General features: G+C 41.7%; 1 protein-coding gene across 3 annotated transcripts in view; it reads left to right on the forward strand.

Annotated features, from left to right (window-relative positions):
• Nucleotides 1–22,864, forward strand: part of LOC148021423 (uncharacterized) — a 128,481-nt gene extending 105,617 nt beyond the window's left edge. For 2 of the 3 annotated variants that reach the window (XM_087699291.1, XM_087699293.1), the window contains exons 12-15: nt 9,515–9,626; nt 19,980–20,069; nt 21,295–21,402; nt 21,479–22,864. In XM_087699291.1, coding sequence (XP_087555417.1) covers nt 9,515–9,626; nt 19,980–20,069; nt 21,295–21,402; nt 21,479–21,739 — 571 coding nt within the window. In that variant the 3' untranslated portion in view covers nt 21,740–22,864. Of the gene's footprint in view, nt 1–9,514; nt 9,627–19,979; nt 20,070–20,397; nt 20,789–21,294; nt 21,403–21,478 lie in introns of those variants that run through there. The other variant, XM_087699292.1, reaches the window with a different exon arrangement.
• The last annotated feature ends 4,076 nt before the right edge of the window (nt 22,865–26,940 follow it).

Consider the following 26,940-nt stretch of genomic DNA (forward strand, 5'->3'; position numbering starts at 1 on the left):
GGTTACTCATGATTTGGAACTGCCACCAGATGGGTGTATATCAATAAACTTCTGGCAATTCATAACCCTCGCTAATAATGAACCTTAGTGAGGACCAGATTTTGTACCATGGTTAGATAGCATCTACTTCTGGCAATTCATAACCCTCGCTAATAACGAACCTTAGTGAGGACCAGATTTTGTACCATGGTTAGATAGCATCTTGTGACTGCTGTATTTGGCTAGCTCATCAGAGCCGTCTGAGCTCTGCCATTGGCTCTAGTCATCTCTTCACTTACAGTTAGCAAGTGGCTAACACCATGCTCCACAGTTCTCTTGTGATCACTTGGTATTGTCATCATACATTTAGTTCTTTGATACAATGGATTTGTATGGTTGACTTTGAAAAGGAGCCAAAAAAAAGAGCAGTTGTTTTTACAAGCCTCTCCTCTAGGCTGGTGGTGGCGTTTTCTCTTTTGTTGAGGACTTTGGAAGCGCCTGTGGCACTGATGTCTTGGCCTCTTCCATAGACAGGGTTGTTGCATTAGGTATCTTGAATGTGCAGGTAGCACTTTGTGCCTGCTATGATCCCCTCCGCCACTCGACTATCACAAGCTGCAGTGCCACCTTGCAGCACATCATCCTGGGTAGTTGAATCAATGTGTATGTTGCTAACAGTTTGGACACTGACTGGTTAATTGCACTTGCTATTGGCTGAAGCCATGTCAGGAGGATTCAGGCCCTTTCTTTGCCAAATCAGGACTCCAGACATTAATGGTTTTCTTTTTCCCAAGAAAGGAAATTGTATCAGAGGCATCTCAATAACAAGCATGATTAGGCTGAATATATGTTTCAAAATCTCTAGTATATGAAAAGAGAAAAACGTGGGCTTGCTTGGCCATCTGGTCAAGCAAGATGTCTAATACAGGGCTGATAAAATTAGACAATCTAGAAGCCTACAAAGTGACACCATATGAGGTTTCACTAACTCGAAAACAGAGTCAGATGCAAACTATGTAAGGTCTCATGCCTCTTGCTCATGTGCCTCTAAGGGTATGAATAATGTATGTCCATTTAAGGCAAGAGTCTCAAAAGTAGAGATGTGTTACTGATCTAGTACTGAGGAATAATGCTGCCAATGATCTCTGATTTGTGACAGGGTCCTGTTGTCAGTGCTTCCTGCTGACAAAAGTTTGTGGTGGGAATGTCTTTCAATTGCTGTCCTAATACAAGAAAGGAAATACTCCCCTAGAAGTTTCGATATCAACAAACGGGTGTGCTGTCTGTTGCATCAAGGCTTCTGAAGTCATCAGTACGGGGGGGGGGGGGGGGGGAGGAGGAACGGAACTTTAAAAATGATAACATAAAAAGAAAAATGAAACATTAAAAACAATAACATTAAAAGGGACTGAAATGAAACATTAAAAGAATGAAAACAATAAACGTTAAACATTAATCTCAAGCTAGCCACTTTATTTTAAAAAACTGTTTCAGGCATGCAGGAAAACGGGTGAACCCGAAATGTTTCCTCGAGCCAAAACGCCACATGGCAGCTGTTTCCTTGAAGGGGAAACATTTTGGCTGGGGAAATGCATTTCGGGCCTGTCTCCTTACATTTCAGCGTTTCGGGTCCTCCTAAGAGGTGTTTCGGGGTGTTTCCTACTTCTATGCTCCATACCCACTCGGATGGATCCCAATTGAGTGTCTTTGCGGAGTGCACATGCTTCAAAGTTGCACAAGGAACCCAAGTGAAAACTCATTAAGCTGCTGAGAATCACATACCCATAATGCACTTGGCTTGTGCTAGTTAATGAGGCCACCTAAAGCTAAATAGAATATCTCCATTGCTGCCGTAAAAGCTAAACAAAATATGTCCCAGCACCATGATTTCCTGAAAAGCCCCAAGAGCCCTCTGCTAACAATCTCCCAGTACGATTGGAAGGCCTTGTACAGTACATCTGTTATAGAGCAATTGCCATCCTGAGGAGCCCTCTGCTAATGATCTCCTGGTAAGATTGGAAGGCCCTGTACAGTACATCTGTCCTAGAGCACTTGCCATGCTGAAGGGCTGCAAGTATTCCCAACTAGGGTACTTGCCACACTGAAGGGTTGCAAGTTCTCTCAAAGTCTCCTTGTCAAAGAAGTGTTCCAATAATGTAACTCTCATGATGTCTTTGACTAACTTCCTCATGCCCTACTGCAGTGCCTACCTAGCCTTCACAAATCCTAGTCATGGATCCCAGCAAGGCATATAGGAGTTGGTGGCCTCCTCTCCCACCTACTGAAGTGACTATGCTATAGATCCATCTGTCCTCATATCCTGATTCTATGCCTCAAGTATCTAGGGCCAGTTGTGGGAACAAAACCCATGGTGCCCTTGCCACATGCACGGGTCCGAAAGGAAACCCTTGTGTGAAATCTCTACTGCCCTAGCTTCCTTCATATCCTCTCTCTCTTTCCCAGGTGTGCAAAGTCTCTATGCCAACTATTCTGCACCCATACTATTTGGCCTCTCACTACCAGAAAAGCTTCAGTGTCCTCCTCCTTTCTTCTTCCTTTGGGAAAAAGCTATTGGCTCATGTAAGCACTCCAAATTTCTGGCAGTATGACCTTCTGTGAAAGATTTGACTCTCCAGATCTTTGCAATTAGTACTCTGAGGTTGTCGTTATGATAGTGGTATTCAAGTATCCTAGCTCTTGAACAGTAGTAGTTAACCTGAGAGTTATCACAAAGTATGGTGGCTAGAATATAAAACATGTTGCTCCTAGAAAAAATTCTTGCTTCAATTTCTCTATCTTTTTAGGAGAATTGTAGGGAGCTTGTAGACCAGCCAAACTCAACTACAAATGAAGGACCTTCGCTTCAATTTGAAAATCAAATCCTCCCAAGTTGCTTGCTTCATGCATCTGATAGCCTCGGTAAAGACACGATTGTGTTGAAGTCTCCAACCATGATCCAATGATCTACGTAAGGCAGGCTACGCCTCATTGAAGTCCAAAACTCTCTCCTGTCTCGTAGAACAGCAGGGCTGACATAGAACCCTCTTATGGAGACCCAAAGAGCTCTCCTTGAAAAAGTAATTCTCAAATGTTATACTGAAGAGATCCACACCTCCCCTCTGCTAACTCAAAATCCTGCCTGGAAACCTAGGCCCACAAATATGGCTAGGGTCCAATAGGTGGTACCTTGCCCATCATGAGCCTACTGAAAGGTAATGCTCTTGAATCTTAAGGAAATGTATAGAGGTCCATGCTAGTCTCAATGGTCCTGTCTGAGAAAACTACATCCCTGGCTTTACTACTGCCTAGCTAAGCCTCTTTGAGGAGCGGTTTGCTTGGTCTATGGCTCAGCCTCTCTGGTGGTTGTGAGTCCCATAGTTGTCAGGTACGAAAGGTACGATACGGTATGGTACGATAAAATACGATACTAAATGGTACCTTAAGATTTTATAAGGTACGGTACGATATTAGTACGACAAAAAAAATAAATTGATTATTTTGGATAAAAGATAATAGAATAGATATTTCAAGTCTAAATAGCAATGCTATTGGAGTATATAAGATGAGTACTTGAGGATAACATGCCAAAACCTAATGCGGAGTGCGCAACATGCGTTATTGCTACCTACAACTTATAACTATATAGATGGGAGTGGATACATCATACATGCATGATCATACAAATAAGAGAAGTGTGGGCTTGAGAAAGAGAAGGTTGAGAGAAATTGTTTGAATCTCAAATAACCTAATCTCATGGGACAATCATATTAATATAAGGAGCATCTAGCTCGTCCCAAAGTGCAGTTCGAATGGGAAAGATACATCCATTAAGTTGGTACCTTATGGTACTAATACGTAAGGTACGGTACCTAAAGTATGGTATAGTATCAAACCTTTCGTACGTGGTACTAGTGCAACCAGAGAGAGGAAGAGGCTAGAGAGAGAGAGAGAGAGAGAGAGAGAGAGAGAGAGAGAGAGAAAGAGAGAGAGGAGAGGCTTGAGAGAAAGAGGGTATGAGAAGCTTGAGAGAGAGAGAGAAAGAAAGAAAAAGAAAGAAATATATATTAACGTCTACGTAAGGCCAATGTGGCCTATGAGACAAAATCCAGAGTACATCCATGTCTAATGTCATCTCATCAGTAAGGTAAAGATAACATTACAAATAAGTGGGTGGCCTATGAAACAATACTGAAAATAACTATATGATGGGACTATACTAGGGTTGAACCATGTGTTGTGTTATTCCATCAATAGAAAAGAAAAGGAAAGGAGAGGAGAACCAGATCTAATAGAACCATGTACAAAAGCGTGGTGGGGACTATGGGCTGTAGGTGATCTCAAGATCTACACATGATCTCAGCTATGATGCGGTCCCTAGCTGCTTCACTGATATGCCTGGTGGTGAGTCTACGGTGTCTCGTGATAATGCCTCTAATCCGACTGTGGTGTGGCCTCCTCGGACATGGTCCTGGTAGACGGGGTCGTCATGCTCGACGAAGGGAAATGGCTCTATCCAATGTGACACCACGGTGTGGCCTGTAATGTGTCTGGCGGGGTGGCTCTGTCTCTGCTAGGTTGGTAGTGTCAGTAGGGTCGGCTCTATAGAAGAAGTCTGTCACTGTTCTGTGTGTGTCCCTCTGGGTGAGTTGGCCTTCTGTCTCATAGTAGTGCAGTTCGGTACCTCTCGAGCTCCAAGAGAAAAAGACCTAGGCATCTCTGGTCCTCGTACTCCATGACGCGACGAAGGGGTCCAAATCCATCACGGAAGAGGCAGTGGTACCGTCCTTGTATGTCATAGTATACTGTGCATCTGCATATGTAGTGCTCCTTCGTCTCAGGCTCTCGACCACAAAGCTGGCAAGTCCTATCCTCTGCTAGAGTATTTGTCCATCTGCCTGTCTCAATCTGAAGTCTATGTGAGGAGGTGCGAATCTGTCCGATAGCAACCCGTACGCTATGGGAGAGATGAGTGTCCATATATGCTGGCCAAATAGTGAAGCCATCATCAGAGAGACATAAGAAATGACTCCTGTAGAACTCCATCCTTGATCCTAGAGGGAGTGGTGGATGGATCCATGTCCTTATTTTCTCAATCCTCAGGATATCAGCTCTGATCACCTGGTGCAACTCTGATCGGCTGAGAGAAAGTGTAGGGCAATCAAGGCTATAATCCAAAGGTGGAAGACAGTCAATATCCAAACCATGTGGGCTCATCCAAATAGTCATCTGTGAAAACCAACAGTTCTTCTCGCCTCCTGTTGCTAGTTGTCTAGATGAGGTTAGTGCCAATCTAGAGTATCTATGGCGTGGAAGTTTCAATAGTCTGTGCCAAAAGGTCACTGCCCTGAAGAGTGCCTCCGTAACTATAGGTGTTGCCCCTAGCTCTGCTTTGACAATGGGATGTGGAGTGGAGGGCTTACTCCTAATCATGCATGCTATCATCATGATCAATGGCCTTTCCACGCTATCCCAACCATCATAATAATCCCTCTCTATTCCAATCTGATCAGTGAGTGGGCTAAGAGGCCTGTGGTACAAGCTGCAATCCCATACCTCTCCTCCATATAGTAATGTAGGTGTGACTAGGGTGTCAAACTACCAGAGTTTGGTGTGGGGCTCCTAGAACTGTATGTGAGCACATTGACTCTCGAGTGCCCCTAGTGTTGCATATCCACGTGCCAGACGTGCCTCTCATGCCCCTCTCAACGAAAAACGTGGGCCAAAGAAAGTGACTCCCAAATAGACATATTCCCTCACATGCTCCAGTATGTCTCTCCCAAATGTGAATTGGTACATAGATCTAGTCACCCATGCTGCTGAGGTATTGAAAACCATGGTTTTGGTCTTCCGAAGGTTCACTATGATGTCTTTATCTCTATAGAAGATGTGCAAAGTATCTAGATGGCATTGCAATCCCTCCGGTGAATCTGAAATGAGAACAATATTATCTGCATAAAGTAATATCGGTATCAGCACCCCTGCGAGGCTGGCTTCAACTCCTCCTCCTCGGTCTATGTAATCAGATACTTCATCTATGTATAGACCAAACAATGTGGGTGAAAGTGGACTCCTATGGTACTGTCAATCCTCTCCGATAGCCCCCCAGGTGCTCGTACATGACCTGTCACTACCTCATATAATGCATAGACACCCCATTGTATACCCTCTGGTACTCCAATGTCTTGCAATCTCTGCATGATGCGTATACGAGGCACTGTATCAAAAGCTTTGTGAAAGTCTACAAAGCAACAATAAATCCTCTTGTCTCGGGTTCGACCCTCCTCAATAATGGCTCTAAGTGTGAGAATATGGTCCAGCGTGGTATATCCTCATCTGAAACTTGCCTGTCCTTGTGCTCTCTTGCCTTGCATTTCAGCCCATTCACTGAGTTCATGCTCCAATACAGATCCATATATCTTGGCCAAAGTATGACCGATCATAATAGTCCTGTAGTTGCTAGGAATCAGGGGATCACCATTTTTAAATAGTGGGATTATAGTATTGTCTAATCAACTCATAGGGAAACATTCACATATTGCTCTATTGAACATATGTGCCAATATGGGTGCTAATATGTCACAAGCATGTGAGAAATGTTCTGCTACTAGTCCATCTTCATCTTGTGCCCTCCCATTTTGTAATCTATAAATTGCATCCCTTACCATTTTCCATGTGAAGAATGACCATTGTGTTGGCCTACAAGCTTGTGGGGGCTGCATAGGTGGCTGTCCTAGCAGGTTATACAGCTGTCTCCCATAGTCAAGCCATGCATCTGGTGATGTAATCTGTATGGGGGGCTGTCTTTCATGGAACATCTTCCATGCGCTTTTGCTATCCCGCCCCAAAAATAGCTGATATATCTCTACTTCTGCTTTTGCTAAGTAGTCTCGTTTCTTCTTCCGCACGAGGCGTTTGAAGAACGCCTTTGCTTGGCAACGTGTCTGAGTGCCTAGCTCCACTTCCCTCTGTAGGCGAGCTCGTGTGACTCTACACTCATCATCATACAGCTATTTTGGGGAGCAGTAGATCGTGTGGGTCTACATCGGAGCAAGGTGTGTGGGAATGCATACATGGCTGATCCATGTATGGCCTCTGCTAAATCCCTTGTACATTCTTCCAACGATCTACTCAAGTCCAATGTATGTAAACTAGTCTGCAAAGAACCACTGTAGACATGTGAGGTGTCTTTTGTAAAGTAGTACTCGGGATGTTTAGGAAGGCATGGTGTTTCATGTTTCATATGTACACAAGAGAGCATGAGTGTCAAAATAGCATGATCTGTTGCTATGCCAATTGGTCTCTTAGATATCTTAAGGTTTGGATGTCTGGTATCAATGCTGGTGAGCCTATCAAGTAGTCCACAGTACTTGCCCCTCCTTTGTGATTCCAACATGTTAAATTGTCAGATCCTGGCCATTGTGGTAGACCATTAAAGATGGCTAGTCTAGAGAGAGAGAGAGAGAGAGAGGCTTGGGGGAGAAATAAGAAAGAAAGAAGAAAAAAAAAACAAATGAGAAAGAAAAAAAGAAAGTTGTAGACTTAAAGTAGAGTGGCCAAAAAGTGCCCATTTTTTCATACTAAATCGTACGGATACGTACCGTACGGATCAGTCCATACTACGTACGGAGACAACCCTGGTTGTGACTGTGTCACCATCTCTTGGCCTTTTTGTCTCCTTGTGTACTGCATTCTAATGTCTCTCTATCTTTTAGCTTGCCCCCTCTGCTTGAGCGGCCAACTTGAAACACTCTACATTTTGAGTCTGCCATCATGTGATGTCTCTTCTCCACCTGTTTCTGAGGTCCCCTGTAATTTATCTGTGAGGTTCCCTCTCCTCAAGGGCATCTGGGAGGATCCCTGTCCTCACAGGCCTCACCTCCTTGAACTTGAGAAACTTATATTACTGGAGGTGTAGTGGATGTGGTCTGAGCCCTAAGCAGTGGGTGTCAGATCCCTCACACTCTCCAAACCCATGTCTTTCTCTGTTGCAGCATCCTGGCTGTAAGGGGATGATTGCTCTGGGGGATTGGAGGCATGAAAAACAGAGCGAGACCTCCAACTTCAGGTAGGCTCATCAAAGAAGCAACAGCAAAATGTTACTTACTGCTTAGAAGTCTTGTGTCACCACCCTTGAAAGAGGTCTATCTGACAGGAAGAACTTCAGAGGCTGGAACAAGAAATCTGAGGAGAGAATGGTGGAGATTGGCTGACATATGTCAGAGGGGGAAGAAGAGGCAAGGCTGGATGAGAAGAGGATCAGAAGGGTGAAGGATTTGGCATGGGGCACTCCAGGAGGACAGAGGAAAAAGCTAGTTGGTGGAGCAAAAAAGGGGCAGGTAGTGGGTTGCATTGGGAATGGCAGGTCTGAAGGGAGAGGTCCAGATTACTTGCAGGCACTGGACCAAGGGACACTGTCATAGATTGGAGCTGATTGCTAGTCTTATTGCTTGGTACATTTGGAGTTTTAGCTGCAGCCACACTATATATCTTGAGAATGTCTCCATGCAAAGACTCTCGAGAGGGTTTCGACAGAGATCATCCATACTTTCCACAGCAGATGAGAGAGGTTGCAGGGTCACTCTGAGAGGATGAGGAGAAGGAGATATGCTTTTTGCAGACCTAGGACTCTGGCACCTTTTTTCATACAGCCTCTCAGATGGTCTGGTGTCATAGCCCACCTAATTGGTTGTTCACACAACCATCATATCTGTGATATACTTAGCTACTCACTACAAGGTTCTTTGTACTTCATATTTTACCTTGGCAATTTTCTCTGAGGTGTCATAAACAGAACTTTTTATCCTTTTTAAAAAAAGATCCTAAGGGAGAGGAAGAGTGTGGGAGGCTTGGGGACCTGCACACTGGAGGGGAGATGCAAGGCAGGCTGCGAGGGAGGCAGGATGGTGAAGGAGGCGGGGCTGAAGGGAGAGGGAAATGGAGTTGCCAACATTGAGGGTTCCAGTATGGTCTAGAGGTATTGTGGTTGTGGAAAGAACTGACAGAAGACAAAATAGGTGAAACAAATATGGCAATCCATGCCTTCCCAACATGCCCCTTCTCCCCACCCCCAAAATTCCAACCCAAAAGAAGAACATGCTAAAGCCCCTTTTCTGCACTATTCTTCCCCATCCTTCAGATTGGTGTATCCTGCGGCTTTTCCCCTTCTCTTCTCATTGGTTGACTGAGAGGCAGACGACCCTCGAGGAGAGTTGTTGAGGGAAAGGTGGCAGCATGACCAGTAATTTGGCGTATGAAGGATGTGTCAATGATGTGAGAAAAAGAGTGTCATGTTATCACCCTGTCTATTTAGGAGAGGCCATATAAACCAAAGATTTTTGAAGCATTGTACCTGTTTTGCATCTTATTGCATGTGCTCTCACTCTGTCCAAGGAAGAGTCTTGTATTTATTGAAGTTTCTTTACTAAATATTGTTGAACCAGTATGTATGTACATGATGATTGCAAGATACAATTCCTATGGTACACCTGTTTCCACATAAACCAAGAAAATACTAGGATTCTTTCTTTTGCTTCAGATTGCCTTGGCCAGACATGATGAAGCCTATTGTGTTTATGGATTGTATCAATGGCAAAGAAAAATCTACTGCTGGAAATAATTCCTGGTTTAATTCCATTGAGGCAACACAGGTATGTCTAATTTTTCTTTTCCCACCTAGTTGCAGTTAATACAACATGCATCTTTATTATCAAGCATTCAGTGTCTTGTCCTCTCTTTCACATTTTGGGAGGCAGACTATTGGATCACTCTATTTTAAGGTTACAAAACAACTCAGTGATTTCTCATATCGTTCTACCCTCTTCATATGCCTCTACCAATTTTATATCCTTTTAATCTTTTGTCCTTCAATTTCTCATATGTTTCCACTGTTCTCAAACATCTTTATAATATTCAATGCATCTTCTTTTACTTTCTTCTTGTGCTTCCTCATATGCTTCTCTTCATGTGGTCTATTATCACTCTTAAGTAAAGCAGGTATCTGTATTACCTTTGTCCAATGGAGCTCTTCCTCTCCCGCATGCTTTGTTTTTCAACTGCCCTATTTGTCGGTGTTTTGTGCTCGATCTTGCTACAGTTTCAGTCTTCAAAAGGATCCTTTATATAGCTTTCCTGTGAGCATCAGTAAGTCCTTGACTGCAGTCCTATTTATTTGACATGCCCTGGCCTGCTGTATTCAGCTCCATTCTCTGCAGCAAGGTCCCTAAATCCTGTTCAGAATTTATCTCCCTCCACTACAAGTGGAAAACAGATATCAGTTACAATCTGGGAAGGGGTTCATTGACACCAATCTAGCTTGCTGCTTAGAAGGGGGTAGATTTTGGGCAACAAATGAGCAATGTTTTTAAAGGTAAAATTTCACAGGCTTAAACAGGAGACTTCAAAAACGTTAAGTGGGAATAATGTTCTTTTCTTAGCCTCAGAATCATAATGTTCTTTTTACAGAACTTCTGGTAAAGAGATTGAGATTTGATCCAATATTTTCTTTTTTTGTAAATAGACAAAAGGCATTGACATTTGTAGAAAACCTATGAAAATGTATCCGAGCATGTGATAAGTTACCCCCCCTCAAGTTGAGCACTTTGGCGCATTTTTTGAAGGGAGGTGCTTGAGAAAAAACACATTTCAACGAGTAGGATCAAGATGATTCTTGTAGCCACTCAGCGCTGGTTTAGACTTGTCCAGTTCTCAGCCATTTGAAATAGACTTGTGGAGGAGAGTGGAGGACAGTTTTAGGCCTAGGAAGATCTCACTCTTGCAGAAAAAACCTATCCATGTCTGAAGTGGCTGTCTCTCTCCTTCACTTAGGGGACTCCCTTTGATGCTATCTCTACTATAACTTTGCCACATTTGAGACCAAGGGTAACTCTAAGGCAATGAACACTGCAGAAGATAATGAATGCAGCAAACACAATATACAAAGGTGAAATACTGACCTGAACTCCCACGTCTCTAGAATCGGGACAGAGAGTATGAGTTGGAGAGTGTCATACTCTGACAAATCCCAAATCACAACAGATAGCCTCTGGAAGTGTCTTGCAAAAACAAACACAGCTCTGATGATAGCCGGATTAGTGACTAACAGGCACATTAGGGTAGAAACAACAACATACTGATAATCTGATGATGTGGCAGGCAGGCACAGTGTGCAATCAGCAAAACGCAGAAAAAGCTGACACGTCGCAGGCTGTACGATAGCTGAAACAGTCAAACGGAAGGTTGACAGGCCATGTGGCAAGCTGGTGACAGCTAGCAAGGTCTGAACAGCAGCAGTAGATGATGATCTGGCAGTAAACGTAGACTGAATCAGGTCACCAGCTGATGTGGAGGGCTAGACAGCAGGCATCAACAGTGAACAGCAACTCGAACTGAGATATCCTCTGTATGGTTTGTCGACAGTGGAGTTATGGCACTAGCAATCTAGAAAATGAGATTGGGATATGTACTTGAGAGAGAGATTTTGAGTTGAAATGGGTGGGCTTGGAGGATCTTGCTTTAATTGTCATAGATTTGGATATTTGGCTATGGAATGTCCAACTGTAATGCATTAGCCGCCTGTTAATGTCATTCCCCAAAGTAATGTTCCTAAATGGAGACTTATACAATCAAGGAATTGGATTATGGATGCTCCAACTCCAAGATAGGCCTCCACTTTGAATGATAGCAATTTAGCATCAAGGTTATGGGCTGATATACTGAAGAAAGGGTCGATTAATTATGACATGAATGATTTGGATTGGCATGGTATTATATCTGCAAGAGGATCATGATGCTATAGCTGTTGTTTGACATTTCATTGCCTTTCTCATATATACTCCTCATATTTACACCCATAAATTGTGTTTCCCATAGGCGCAGATGCCTTTGGAGGTGGATCTTCTCGTGTCTACCAGGCCCTACAGTGTAAATAAATGGAGCTTGTTTTGGGAGTACGTAAATACTACAAATCCAAATACCATATGCATAGAACAACACAACCAACATGAATTCACCAATCAACTTGGCTTTTTTGCTAGGTTTGGCATCTTTTATACTGGATCTAGGCAATTCTCTGGGGTTCTCACGCTTATTAGGCATTATTTGCAGTCGTCGTTGCCTCAAGGCAGATGGATTGTGGTTCAATGTATGTTGGAGGCTGAGATTATGAATTTGCAGCGATATATGTTTCTAAAAACTTTGGGCCAGCATGCACAGATGTGGGATGCTATTATTATCAATTTAGTCTGAGTCGCTGATTGAAGAGAAGTGGCTGCCTCAACTTCTATTCAACAGTGGCTGGGTCTATCCGGTTAAGTCCTGTAGATACTAATCTCCAAGCTTGTATAACAGCTGCAGCAAATCTGACCTCAAGTCCTTTCCCAGCCTCTAATGTGCAGATGTGCTAAAAAATTTGATGGATGCTAGGCTGCCATGGTCCTCCATGAGTAGGAATAGTGGTCTCTAATCTCCATAGTAGTAACTTCTTCCACAACTTCTCTCTCAGAAGAAGGCCCCTCACAATAAGCTTCACCCTTAGTACTCTACTTTGTCTATATGGGTCAATGATCCCCAAACCTCCCCTAGTTGGGAAGAATAAGACATCCCAAGCTAGCTTAGCCCTCACAAGACTGCCATCTCCATTTGACCAAATGAAGTTCTTGATGAGCCACTTGACTCGGCCAGTGTGGGACCTAAAGAAGGCCCGACAAGAGGTAATGTACCACAAGGTAGCAAGTTGAACTTCGTTAGCCACTAGCACCTACTAATGATAATCTTATTGCGCTTTAGTGCAGTAGCTTTTGCCTTGTGCTCAAGAGTACAGGTGATCAAGCTAGTGTACAATCCATCCATAATGGGCAATCAAAGCAACTATAGACCGAATGGTAGTCATGTGGGATATAGGAGGAAATGTCTCCTCATAGTCAATGTCTTTCTTTTGTGTGTAGCCTTTAGCCACAAGCCTATCCTTATATTTGTCAATGGATCCATTTGCATTCCTTTTCAGCTTATAAACCCACTTTGTACCAATGGCTTTCTTCCCAACAGGGAATGACACTAAATCCCATATTTGATTCTTTATGATAGAATCAACCTTAGCTTGCATTGCTGCCATCCAATGCACACTATGTTGTGCATCCTCAAAACATTCAAGCTCCTCATTATCAAGTGTATCTGCTGCCATAACAATCTCCATTGTATGTGCACCCTCATGCAGACGAGCTTGCCTTCTAGTACGACCAGCAATAGGAGCATCTAAATCACTTTCTTTCATAGTATGCAAATACCATCTAGGCATCTACCTAGCTTCCTGACTATGTACAAGCTCTTGTTGAACTTTAAATTTAGCATCTTGCTGAATATTCAGATCAGCCATAGGCTGATTTTCTGCAATACCCAACGGAGCAGCTGGCTGAACATTATGTTCACTTATTGAAGCTCCAGCAGTATCACCAAAAGAAACTGGTAGCAGCCCTTCAAATACATCATTGGCAACCTGATATGTATCAAAACCGGCAAGGGATAATTCTAATTTTTCATCAAAAGCTACATCCATACTAACAAATACCTTCTTAGAGACAGGATCATATAATCTATATCCTTTGCTTCACTACTATACCCCACAAGAATGCATTTAACAGCCTTGTTATCCAACTTCTTTCTTAGTACCTTGGAAATATGAGCATCTGCAAGACACCCAAAAGTACGAAAATGTTCGACAGAAGGTTTCTAGTTGTTCCAAGCCTCAAAAGGCTTGACATTCTTTAATGCCTTTGTAGGGCACCTACTCAAAACATGGCAAGCACACATAACTATTTCCATCCAAAAACTATGCGGCAAGCTCTTTGCTTTTGGCATACATTTGGCCATCTCCATGAACGACTGATTCTTCTTCTCTGCAACCCCATTCTACTGTGGAGAATAAGCAGTAGTGTACTAATAGACAATGCCTTTCTGCTTCAAAAAAGTATTTAGCATAGAGGACATATATTCCCCCCTCGGTCCGAATGGAGTCTTAATCCTGCAGCCAGATTGATTTTCAGCAAGTGCTACAAAAGCCAAAAATGCATCATGCACCTCTGACTTTTTCACCAAAGAGTAGACCTAGCTCTGAATGCACAATCTGTAATCTAGCAGTTACTCCAATAGCAACATCACGAGAAAATGAAAAACAATGCATTTTTCCCAAAATACATCCCTCGCATGAAGCATCTGTATACACTATATAAGCATCAAGCTGTCATAGTTTACATGCCCCGTGCGAGCATGCCATAACTCTACCTGCGACATAGCAAGAGTGAGAGTAGACGGTGGATAGCCGACTAATCAACTGAATAAGCATCTGACATAAAGTGCCAGTCAAAACCAAAGATGTACGTTCTCTATCTCTGACCATACATCTGTCATCATCAAAGGTGACTTGCAAACCATACTTTGCCAAAGAAGAAATAGACAACAAATTCTTCTTTATGCCTAGCACAAATAATGCATCCTACAAACGGAGAATAGAGCCATTAATAACTATCAACACAATCTCTCCAATACCTCTAACAAGGTATGATGCATTGTTGGCACACTGCACAAACTTGCTAACAAGAACTGCAATAACGAAGAAAAAAAAATCCTTGTAGGATGTGATATGCCTAGAAGCACCACTGTCAAAAAACCATGTGCTTGCATCCTCAGTAGAGCTAAATGCTCTATCAGCCCAAGAAAAGTCATAACTGCATGTGTAGAAACAAGAGTTATGGTTTGCAACAAAAGACGCAAACTTAGTAGCAAGGTGCATCAGAAACAGATATCCTTGACTCCTCCTTGGCTATGCACTTCCTATATTCTATGATATAGTGACCTGGCTTCTTACAATAGTGACACTTACCCTTCTTGGCTTGCATCTCCCCCTATTTCTTGCTGCTTTGTGAAGTACTTAAAGTCCTAGAGCTTTGCAGAGTATTTTTAGCTTGGCTGTCCTTGCCATAAAAGCCTACTCAGAGACTATAACATCCACCCCACTATTCTTTCTTGTTTGGTTTTTCTCTAAGAGTAGACTAACTAATTGAAGGAAAGTAAGTGGTTGTGGGGAATTCCTCATGGTGAGGTTCAAGGCCGTATGAAAGGCCAAATATGAGGGTTGTAATGAATTCAAAGTAATAGAGATCAACTGCACATCTGAGTAATACTCATCTACATTCATATACTGCTCATGCAAGTCCTGGATTTTATTGAGATGATCCTGCATAGAATCACCTTCATCCATCTTCACAGTCTCAAGCTCTTTCTTCAAGAAAGAAATACATGTCTCATTTTTTCCATCAAACATCTACTCTAGGGTCAGCCATCCTTCTCGTGAAGAAGTTGCAGACCGAATGTGGGGGATGATAGACTATTGAACTACCAGTGCAATCAGTGACAATGCTTGAGCATCCTATGTGTCCCATGCTTTTTGTGTTGCTGATCTCTAGGGATGTGACTGAGCTGGAGTGGAGTAAACAGGTTGAGTGGGCTGAGTTGCCCTTTGTCCACGTCCTCCTAGAGGAGGTGTAGCAAAAGCCATAACTCCAGGCCGAACTTCTTCACCACTGACATAATCCCAAAGATTCTTTGCAATCAACACATTTTTCATCATAAAAGACCATAGAGAATAGTTGTTGCCATCCAACCTATCCTCCTTGGACACACATGTGAATACATCACCTCCCTGATTGGCCATGGTAAATCTCATTGATCAAGGAGCACAAGAGCAATACTTCAAGCTATACCAACCTGGTAATCTGGGAATTTTCAGAAATTACAGCAAACACTTTGCTGTAATTAGCAAATCTAGTCACACTCTGTCAAAAACTGTCTGATATACACGTTGTCCAAGGCATACAATGCTCAGTAGCACAAAAAATGCAAAAGCTGCAAAATTTCCTTCCCAAAATGCACGAATTTAGTCTATTGCAAACTGACTGATGTACATTTGCCAATGTCTGAGCTGACATCAAAAGCCCCAAATTTCTGATTCGAAATGCACAAAATCTCTATGAGAAATGTGTCCCAGACATGTGTTGGAACAGAGATACACTGCCCAAGCAAAAGCCCCTTTAAGAAGATTAAATCTGAATTAAAAAGTAATCAATTTTTCTTTTTACCTCTGATAATGCTGACTGAGCAGAGGCAAACTGGAGCAAGGCAGCAGACCTCCGGTTGGCAGATCTAGTGGACCTGGCAGATTTGTGGCTGAGGTGGTGGGCGCTGGTGGCGTGTGACTCAAAGGACAGGTGGCGCAGGAACTAGCAGGCAGTGGCTAACCAGGGCTAGGGGTGTTGGTGCTGTGGTGGCGGCACTTAGGCAACTGGTGGGTGACTGCTCAGGTGGCAGGCATTGGTGGAAGGAGCGCAGGGAGCTGGTGGCTCAAAGCTGGAGGGGGGGGGGGTGCAGTTAGACTGGCGGCACCTCCAGGAAGAAGCGCAGAGAGTTGGAGCTGTGGGCTGGCGCTGGTGGACTAGGAACGGGCAAGAGCTGCCCCAAATACCTAGAGACTGGTAGGTGAACTGAGCTAACAGCAGGAGCTGGACTGGCAGGTGGGGCTGAATGCCGAGAAGCTCAGGTGGAGATGGTGGCCACTGGCTGAACTGAGCTGAGGGCCAGCTTTGATACCAAATGTGAGGTGAGAGAATGCACAGAGATCAAAGCTCAGCTGAGAGTACATTTGAGAGTGAAGACAGTGAAGGCATGACACCCAATACAATAATCAAAGAGTGTAAGGTGCAAGTACAAACTACAACCCTTAAACCTTAGGGTAGGGTTGCTAGAGTGTGTTCACACCCGAAAGGTGTAAAACACGTTAAGTGCCCAAACTGTGTAACATAGGCACATAAAATAAAAGAGAATAATTTTGCGGGAAAACCCCTCTCGCAAGAAGAGTAAAAAGTGACCAAGTGTCCTAGTGAGGATCACTGACAATCTTCTGTGAGCGTAGGTGTGAGTCAAACCCAACATTCTTCTCCTATACAACACAAGCATATGCTTATGTAAATGCAAGATGATGATGAGTGGGCCCCCGCAAGAGCCGGTGCTAGGCAGAGCATAGCTTACTGAGCATTTGAGATGTGTTTTTAGGATGCACATCTAGGGAAACTAGCAACCAAGGTATCCTCCTTCCTATGATTGGCTACCGGAATGGCTTGCAATTGGTGGTTGTTCTGCATAGATACATCAAGATGGAGTGTCCCACTAGGAGTTAGCACTAGGCAAGAGATAGCATCACCAAGCCTTTCAGAGATGCTTTCTCAAAGCACCGATGGGATAAATGGTGACTAAGGATGGCATGCTTCCTCCTATTGTTGGTTGCCTACTATGGCTTGTAAGAAGAAGTTCACAATCAATCAATTGGCATAGATGCAACAATATGGGGTATGTAAGGGGTGTCCAAGCAAGGCTTGGAGACAAGGAGCACTACATTCAATGGCATGCAAGGCAGACTTGTAGGACTCCTTGCTACACATAGCTGACCTAGGGTGCATCACCTGGGGGGCTTTTACTGCCACTCAGTCAGCAATAGTAAGCACCTACTCTATGAGGCTGAGATGCATGACACAATCTTCATGCACAGTCCTTGGTTTGGAGACCTTGACCTGCCAGCAATTTCTTGAGCCTCCCCTTGTGATTAGAGATCTAGAAGCTGGCCTCACAAGGTGGCATGTCGAGAAGGCTCACTACCAGATGATCTTTAGGACAAGTGCCCCAATGTGTGTCCCACACTTGCTGAACTTTGGTCCTCTATTACTCTCACATCAAGGATGATGAGAGCAGCTTCAAGGAGACTCACGTGCACTCACCTACAAATACCATGTTCTTGCTTGGGGCTACAATAGCTTATTCTTCATGTTATGGAATGGCACCCCCAATGGAACAATACTCCTATGTCTTGACCTCTTTCCCCTGTCCCACCTTGACTACCTTTAGAGGCCTTGTATTGATGTGATGTAGCTCCAACACTATTGAGAGCTTTTCTTCTCTGTGGTCCAGCTCATATATCAAGCCCTACACTGTCATGTTCTTCCAAAGTAAAAACTTTTCCCCCAGAAAAAAAAATTCTATTAATAACACCTGGAGAAAAGCTGGAGGTAAAATACAAAGTACAAGGAACTCTATGAAGAATAGCTCAATATATCACATGCAATCAATCTGGTGGGCTATAGTGCCAAACCATCTCAGAGGGGCACAATGAAAAAAGATACCGGAGTCCCAGGTCTGCAAGAAGACCCCTCTCAGAGCCGCCATGTATCCTCTCCCATCTTAACGCTCAAGCATAGTGTGTGGATGATCTTTGTCCAAATCCTCGAAAGAGTCTTCACTGTGGATACATCTTGAACATCTATAGCATGAGTGCACCTCGCAGTTCAAATGTACTAGGCTATTATACTGGCAATCAGCTCCTATCGGTGGCAGTATCCTTAGATCCATTGTGCCTGCAAGTAATCTAGAGAGTAGGGTCTTTCTCAGATGTTGTCCTACGATGAGGAAAGAAAGGCTTCCCTCCTGAACATCCTCATATCCACATATTGGGCCTCTGTGACCCAGGCTACAGCCCCCGAGGTCATGACCATGGTCTTTGTTGTGTTGTGGAATATTATCATGAGGGTGCTCCATAACTGGTGAGCTCTAGGATAGTCCCATAGGTATTCCCTCTGTGTCTCCTCTAGCTCACCACGTCTTGTGCATGCCACAAGATCCCTGTTGTATCCAAGCTAAGTGCCAACTATTAAGCTCTTGTGAGGTAATAGCCATAGGAAGAAGGATATCTTCCTAGGCATGAAGCTATCATCTAGCTGCCTCCAAATATCTGATTAAAATGGATTGAGATGCCCTATCTACGCCAATGGGAGGTGGCTGCTGGCTTTGCTGTAATACTACACATCTGAATCCTCCTCCCTGACCTACTGGTGTACCCAAAGAAGGCCACATAGCATGGCCCATCAAGAAATGGAGCCCTTCACACCCACTTTCCTTGATCCCACTGTAATCTCTAGGAAGACCTCTGATAAGCCCAATATCTTCTTCCATCTAACAGGTAGATGGCTGGGTCTGGGTCAGTGTGCAACTTCCTCTCTCGCTGTTGTGTTGCCGGAACCATTTCAATGTAATGTGTTTGCCACTACTCTGATCCTCAGTCTGAAGCATCTTGTGAACTCTAGCCAGTCGAAGTCCTCTAGCTGGAGGCATCCATACTCTTAACAGTAAAAGTGAATGTCCTTTCTCTACTAGTTGCAATGACCACTAGAAAAAAATCCCCTCTAGAGAAGAGAACAACCCAGGTCTGAGAAGTGTCTATATCTATCTTCTAATCAGGAGGTACTCCCTCTGTCATGGCCTCGATTGTAGTTCTGGATCCCCTAAGAAAGAAATATAGGTAGCCACCTTTATTTCACAAAAAACAGAAAAGCATACATATTTTTATTCCTCAATTCATCACCTATTCGTCCGTATCTCAACAGGTTACCTGCAGTACGTGCATATATCAGTGTCTCAACATAATGCCTTTGCATGAGTTTGACACAGAGAAGTATCAGAGAAAAACAGGGAAAGTTCAAGGGCAGCTGATACAAAAGGTGACCGCTCTTCTGACAAATTATGTGGTAGTTCATCAGACCTTTGATAGGCAGGAGTCTATAGGACCAATGGCAGGTGAGGCTTTGATATCACTCTTAGAATCGAAAATTAGGGCTTAATTTTAGGTCAACGAACTAATTTCAGGTTACTCATCATATGAAGGAATATTATTGGAAAGTTAAACTGACAAAGCAAACTGCATAGTTTGAAGTTTGAACAATCTAAGTGAAAATACAAGCATCTGTTGCAGTGAGCTTAAAAGTATACTCTCTTCAGAATTATCCAAGGATTCATAATCTGCTTGCCAAGTAGTTAGGTTCATTTCTCATATTAGGTTGTCATTTGTTTCACATGCTACTCAGCAACAGTGCTCTGTGTGTGTGTGTGTGTGTGTGTGTGTTTACTTCTAGGTGTTCAAAGTTTTGCGTCTCCTTTTATCCAAAAGTGACATAAAAAGTGGATGTGGAGGTATTGGGATCATTGCGCCATATAGTGCACAGGTAACATTTTCCCTTGCAAACGTTTTTCAAGCCTATTAAGGTCAATATGGATCTAAAAGTGCACACTTAATGATGAAGATTCAGATGGTTGCAAAAGCTAGCCGAATGCTACTAGCAAGTGTGCCACATGTGGCTTCCATAGTTGGAGGAATATGAAACAGCTCTGGAAAGAGTTGTGTGGATAGAACTTTCAGATTTCTAGTACAATGTCACTTGCTGTTGGATTGTAAATTCAATTAGAAGATTCAGTATGCAATACAAGTCTCAGTAGCAAATAGGCATGTATAGTGTGGATGTTTCATACTAAATAATCATGTTTTGCTGACAGAGAGCTGCAGTTTACAGCAGAATGGTTGTCAATACTGGAAGAGTCATTGAACTCTCCCTCGTGAGATATACTGCTGACAAAATGGAGTCATCAATGAATCCTTTAACTGTTTCTACTGGTCAAAATCCTTAGCTTTTCCTCCTGATTTTTCATGCGACATCCATAGCCATTCCTTGGATGAATGATGATATGTCCAACTGCAAAGCATGAAGTCATTATTATCATTCCTTTGGATGTTGATTCCAATAAAATAACAAATCACAGAAGTTGGTGAAGTCCACGTGGATTTTACATAAAAGCAACTAGGCATCTTCTCTAGTGGAACACAATGGCCATTCCAAAGATGAACAGGAGGATGGAAGGACTCATATTCTCAATGTGACCTTACAAATTTACAGATCAACACATCCTTGCTTCCATTTGTTCATATAAGCGAATTGTTGCTCCGGGTGCTGGAGCAGGGGGACAGTAGGGCTGATGAGAGCTATCTTCGAATGATTATTGTTCCTCTATGTAACTTTAAGAGATTTGCAGACCAATCTGTCCTTCCTTTCATTTGCTTCTATATGAGATTGCTTGCTCCTTTGAAAAATCACTACTTTCCTGGCAAGCAGGTGTCATGGGAGATCAGACATGCTTGGCTTTTGATGTATAAACCCAACATAAAGGATGTTTAGTTTTGGGAAGTAGCAGTGTAGTTTCTATGCAGTCAAGTCTCCAATTATACCTCAGAAGTACAGTATGGTTTTTTAGTTGCAGGTACCAATTGACCAAGTTCCACTGACTAGATCTGTATCATCTAGGCACATATGCCACTTTAGCAGCGCTTGAAGTAAACTTTATGAAATGTATTTTGAACTATTTTTGCATTTGGTAAACCTGCTTGTCTTTTTACAGGTGAGGCTTCTGGAGGACATGATATTTCGTGGTCAAAAAGATGGGCATGATTTATACTCAGGCTTGGAAGTAAAGACTGTGGATGGCTTCCAAGGGCGAGAGAAGGAGGTGCTTCTTCAGTTCTGCTTCAAGTCCATGTCACTAACTTAAGAACTTGCTTAGCAGTTATTGTACGTGTTTGCAGGTAATCATCTTCTGTACAGTTCGTGCCAATGAAATGGGTCAGCTTGGATTTGTGAGTGATCCTCGCCGGATGAATGTGGCGCTTACGAGGGCAAAATGCGGGCTTGTGGTGGTGGGGAACTCCGAAACTTTAAATTCTGACAGAAATTGGGCTACCTGGCTCGGAGAAATCAAAAAAGAGAATCTGCATTGCACGATTGAGGCCCCTGATGGAAGACCCTGCAACGAACTGGCCAGTAAAGAAGAGCAGCCTTCACGTTGACCACAAATATGGATTGGATCCTCAAGCCAGAGTACTTCGTTAGCCATTTTTGTATCAGACACTTCTCAAGCTTTGCATATTAGCCACATATTGACAACTCAGATTGGATTTTCATTTTTACCGGAAAATTTTGAAGCCTTACAGAACCACCACAAATATTGACATTTCAATTGAACCTTCAAGCACGAATACTTCATTACAGAACTGATTTTAAGTCCTGCAGGAAGTGTTATTGACTAATCATATACAGAAAGCAGAATTCTCGGGATGAAGCATGACTAGGGAACTTGTCAAACAAGTATTGTAGCGGAGTATTTTGTCTGAAGCATGAAGCATGACCAGGGAGCTTGTCAAACAAGTATTGTAGCTGAGTACTTTGTCTGAAGCATGAAGATTGAGCAGCTAACCAACCGAACACAAGAAATATGTACATTGACACTGTTGATTGGATGAAGGAGGGCAATACTCTCTAAAGAATCACTTGTCCATTATGCACAAAGTGCATTGTCTGGCTCTGTTTTTCCTGAGAAAATAATGGTTAGATTAATAGATCCCCTTGCGGAAAAAATATGCCAAGGCAAAGCACAAAATTATTTCTGCCATAGATAGCAACCATGCGTGCAAGTGTATGGTGGTGCCCCTCTTAATCTTGCTCTGTGCGCAGAGAATGAGAAGGGATGCGTAAGGTGTTATTTTACCAGTGCCTCTGCCAAACCATGTGTGGCTAACGATGAACAAGTGGCAATCACAAACCTGATGATAGCATTTCTCCTCCTCACAAGGTTGAATTGCCCTCTAGCCTCTCCTCTTGGAGGGAGGGATAACTGTCCAAATCTTGGAGTGTGTCTAAAGCATGTCTAAACTCTATATATCCAGACTCTATAGCATGTCTATATTTGGCAATCCAAATATATCAAACAATGCAGAAACCCACATTTTCTAAGGTTGAAAAATAAATAAGGAAAGGTATTGCGTACAAATGTCCAACAACTAAATGGAGAGGCAAATGGGCCACATTAGGAAGCACTTTGGTCATATGCTCATGTAGCCATGCAATAGACTATACTGAGACTTGAAGTACAATGGACTTTACTTCACCTTGATATAAATGTAATGCAAGTAAATTTAAAGAAATTTTTAAAAAACAAATTGAATTTATAAGTGTTCTTATAAGTCATATGATGGTTTTTTGTCTTTTTCATATTTTAGCATGAACTTGGGTATTAAAATATTGTTGAACTAATGAATCTTTGTCTCCTAATGAATCTTCGATGATGATGACGCGTACTACAAATTGAAGATACGTGGGTTGTTATATACTAGAGATCCAAAGAGTTAAGAGTATCCCTACCAATGGCAATGACATAGGTGTGAGTACAATAAACATCTCTAACAAAGTTTTATTAAGAGGCAACACTAGTTCAATGACATGTAAACACGGGGACCATGAAACTGAGAGGGGTATCCACAGAGAGCACAGGAGATCAAAGTCGCACAATGATCTAGCACCTTTAACCAAAGGTGACCATACTCACATTTGAGAGAGGTCATCCATATTTGATAATAGCATGAGATGTACTTGGTTGGCCATGCCAACTCTTGTACCTAGGAAGTCGCCTCCCCTTTGCGCTATCACATCTTACATCCTAGTTCTTCTCTAGATGGAGTTAGATTTGCATGGCATTGTTGTACCTCACACACATATACTCTCACATCCTCAAATAGACACACTTGAATACATTGATGGCTCGCCTAGATGATGAGGCATACACTATTGCACTTTAGATAGGGTTTTTCACACTTTTCACTTTCGTGATACCACGAGGATATTCTCTTGTACATGGATATGTCTCATAGTCCAATTTGGTCTTTAGTAGAAGTTAATAATTCTTTCTTTCTTTCACTCACCTCTATATATCTCTCATGAGGCATACATTGATTTGGCCTTTTGTAGACATTAATACAATGTTCTTATTTTTCTTCTCTATTTCTAATGTTGCTATTAGAATTTGACTATGTATGTGTTTCACACACTTGGGAAGAGCATAATTTTGCATTTTTTCTTGATCAATTGGAACATGAGAAAGATTGATAGATGCAAATACTCAATCACTTGATGTGGGACTATTTGATGTACAAGTGGCTTCTATTATGTCCTACTCTTAAAAGTTTTAGGTACAAAGAGAGGTAACTTCTCCTATCATCAACTCCAAATTTTTTTGGTTACAAGAATAACACCTTAAAATTTGAAAAGTGGTTAGAGGATATGTTATTGCCTAGAAGCAAGTTATGCCAAGTCATCATGGGCACATCAACCAAGGGACAACTAAGAATCATGTGAATATTTTTCATTCTAGAAATCCCTTACAAGGTTGTTTTGTACTTTTTGCATTGCCTTGGGTACTTTGTCCCAAGGTGACTATGGATAGAATCTTGTTCTCTTTTTCTTTAAAAAATAAGTCACCTTGGTTCTTGTAATATTAGAGGAATTTTAAATCAATTGCTTTAAGAAATACTTTCAAATCACATAGGTTTTTTTGTTGAGTTTGTCTAGGTGTCCATTTCAATGTACTTACATCATTTTCTAATTTGGAATTAGCAAAGTGGAATAGCTAATTATTTTTCCCTCAATGCAACCAAGGTCAAGGTTGTACTTTTTTGTTGAAATTGACAAGGAAGCTTTTTATCACTATTCATCCTCATAAGTTCACAACTTCTTATAAACAACTACACACACATAATATGTACTCCAAATGTAGAAGCTTAAAAATATGTCTTGGGTGGGTTAGCCTTTAAAATATTTAAGAATCTATAAATATATAGATGCACTTGCAATCATGCGTGTGTGAGCCACCTTATTAATGTATAGATTATGTGAATAATATTATATCAACCGTGTGTACTTACATGTTTATATTAGGCTAGGCATGTTAGTAATAAGGCACTCATTTAGGTAGTCTAGATTCGTGAAGAGGATTGTGTCAGAAATATTGAATTCAAAACCCATTTGGTTCATTTTCACTCTATTTGATGTCCTTTCTGGTACAAGGCGAGCCCAATATAATTTCTCAAAATATCAATATTACATTCATAATAATTTCTCCAAAAGCAATCTCCAACCAAACATATGCACACATGCAATTTTGCATGCATAGCTCATCGACATAGCCACACATAAAAGTAGCTTGATTATTATTCACACACATTAGCCATGTTTATTACTACATGACTAACAACAAAGGATACCATTCTATTTGGACTATGCCTATCATGCTTAATAGGACTCTAGGTCCCATCATTGCTTTGATGCCTTTCCAAATCACTACAACGTTAAACATATAATCTTGAGTAATAAGTTTATTTTGTACTACATTTATCTAAAGACACTTTTGCATGTGTTGCAATATCAAACAATGTTTCGAGAGTTTAAATGTTGAACCATGCATTAGTTTAGGATTTTAAATGTTTCAAAATGTGTCTCCGTTGAACTACCCAATGATTTAGGAGAATATTAAGCTAAATCCCTTTATTCATGCTACTCATCTTCTTTATTATATTCTTAACATCTTGCAAGAATATGTAAAAAAAATCCAACTCCTTAGGAACAATAATGATTTTTTATCAATCTATTTCATGAACTCAATCCTAGAGAAAGCTAATAACTTTAATCAAGCATCTCTAATAGCAAGTGCCATGTATGTAAGTTTACTACTAACATCCCTAGGCAAAAAAGAAAAATAACATTAAATCTTATACTTGGTTCTAACTTATGATTCTAGATAAATTCAACATTAAGAAGTGGTTTCTTTTAGCCTTTGCACTCTATAATCTCCAAGTATATTGCTAGAATTATGAACTCACAAATCATTCTTCCTCGTCCAACATAGGGATCTATAGAATTTCAACCAAATCAATCTCCTTAGTCATGTCTAGCACAAAGGTATGACATACTTAACATAATCCATTTGGTTATGTGTGTTTAAACCCCCAAAAATGAATATCAGATGGCTTACATGTAAGTTTCATCTTGCTTAGCATTTTCAATCATATCAATCACATGTGTTTCATCGTGCTTATGCTTTTGAACTTGCAAGACCTAGTCATGATCTATCTAAATCATTTTATGATAAAGAAAATCTTGGGCCCTTGTGGATAACCATATGTGAGGATGAATAGCATGTAAGGCTTTTATCTCATATGTTTATTTTAGATGCAAAAAATATGTGGAGGGTTCATTGTGTAAATTTTACATCATTGTCTCTCACCTTATTGTTATTTTTCATTAGCACTCCATTACCAACCTCTATTCTTCATACAATGTGCTCCCTTCATTTCCATCCAATATGGCTCTTCTCCCTCTAATAGAAGTACTTTGTCATATTTCTTAATACTACCATGATTTTTTTCATGGTAAAAAGCCAAATGTCCTCTTCTTCTTAATACGATACTTGAAGGGCACAACAATTATTTGCATATATTATTGTGGCCAAGATATAGGAGTCGTAGGATACATTGAGTTTGATTATGCAAGACATGCAGACAATAGAAAGTCCACCTTTGGCTACGTCTTCACCTTTGCTAGAGGTGTTGTTTCTTGGATGTCCAGGGTGCAAAAATGCATGGACCTATCTAGTATAGAGGTAAAGTATGTTGCAACCACTAAGGCTTGCAAAGAAGCTCTCTAGTTAGGTCATTTGGTGGCAAACCTTGGTATTACTGATGTGGTCTCTATATGCATTCGGATTCTATGAATACTGTTCAATTGGCCAAGAATTTGGTCTTTTATGAGATGATGAAGCACATTGAGGTGTGTTACCACTTTATTCGAGAGATCTTTGAGGACAAGTCCATTGAGCTTATCAAGATCTCAACTAAACAAAATCCTACAGATCTACTTACCAAAAGTCTCTCAATAGATCGTTTTGCCTTCCTTAGGAATTTGATGGGGGTTGGATGAGATAACATCTTTCCTCGTTCTATTGTACTTATGTACATTTGTACTTTGTCGATTTCTTCTTGTTTTCTTCTCACTAGGGGCACATTCGCCTTTAAATGGAAGGTTGTTGGAGGGGTAAAGGTACCTCTACCTAGCCACTCATGTACTAGTTATACTAATAGTACCTGCATACCCACGGACTTGTATATTGTAGGTGGTGGTGCCCATCACTGTCACTTCATTCTTTATTCTTTCAGTGACATTT

This window comes from Lygodium microphyllum, chromosome 18, assembly GCF_053477565.2.
Source record: "Lygodium microphyllum isolate KBCC chromosome 18, Lygodium_microphyllum_v1.1.10, whole genome shotgun sequence".
Classification (NCBI taxonomy): domain Eukaryota; kingdom Viridiplantae; phylum Streptophyta; class Polypodiopsida; order Schizaeales; family Lygodiaceae; genus Lygodium; species Lygodium microphyllum.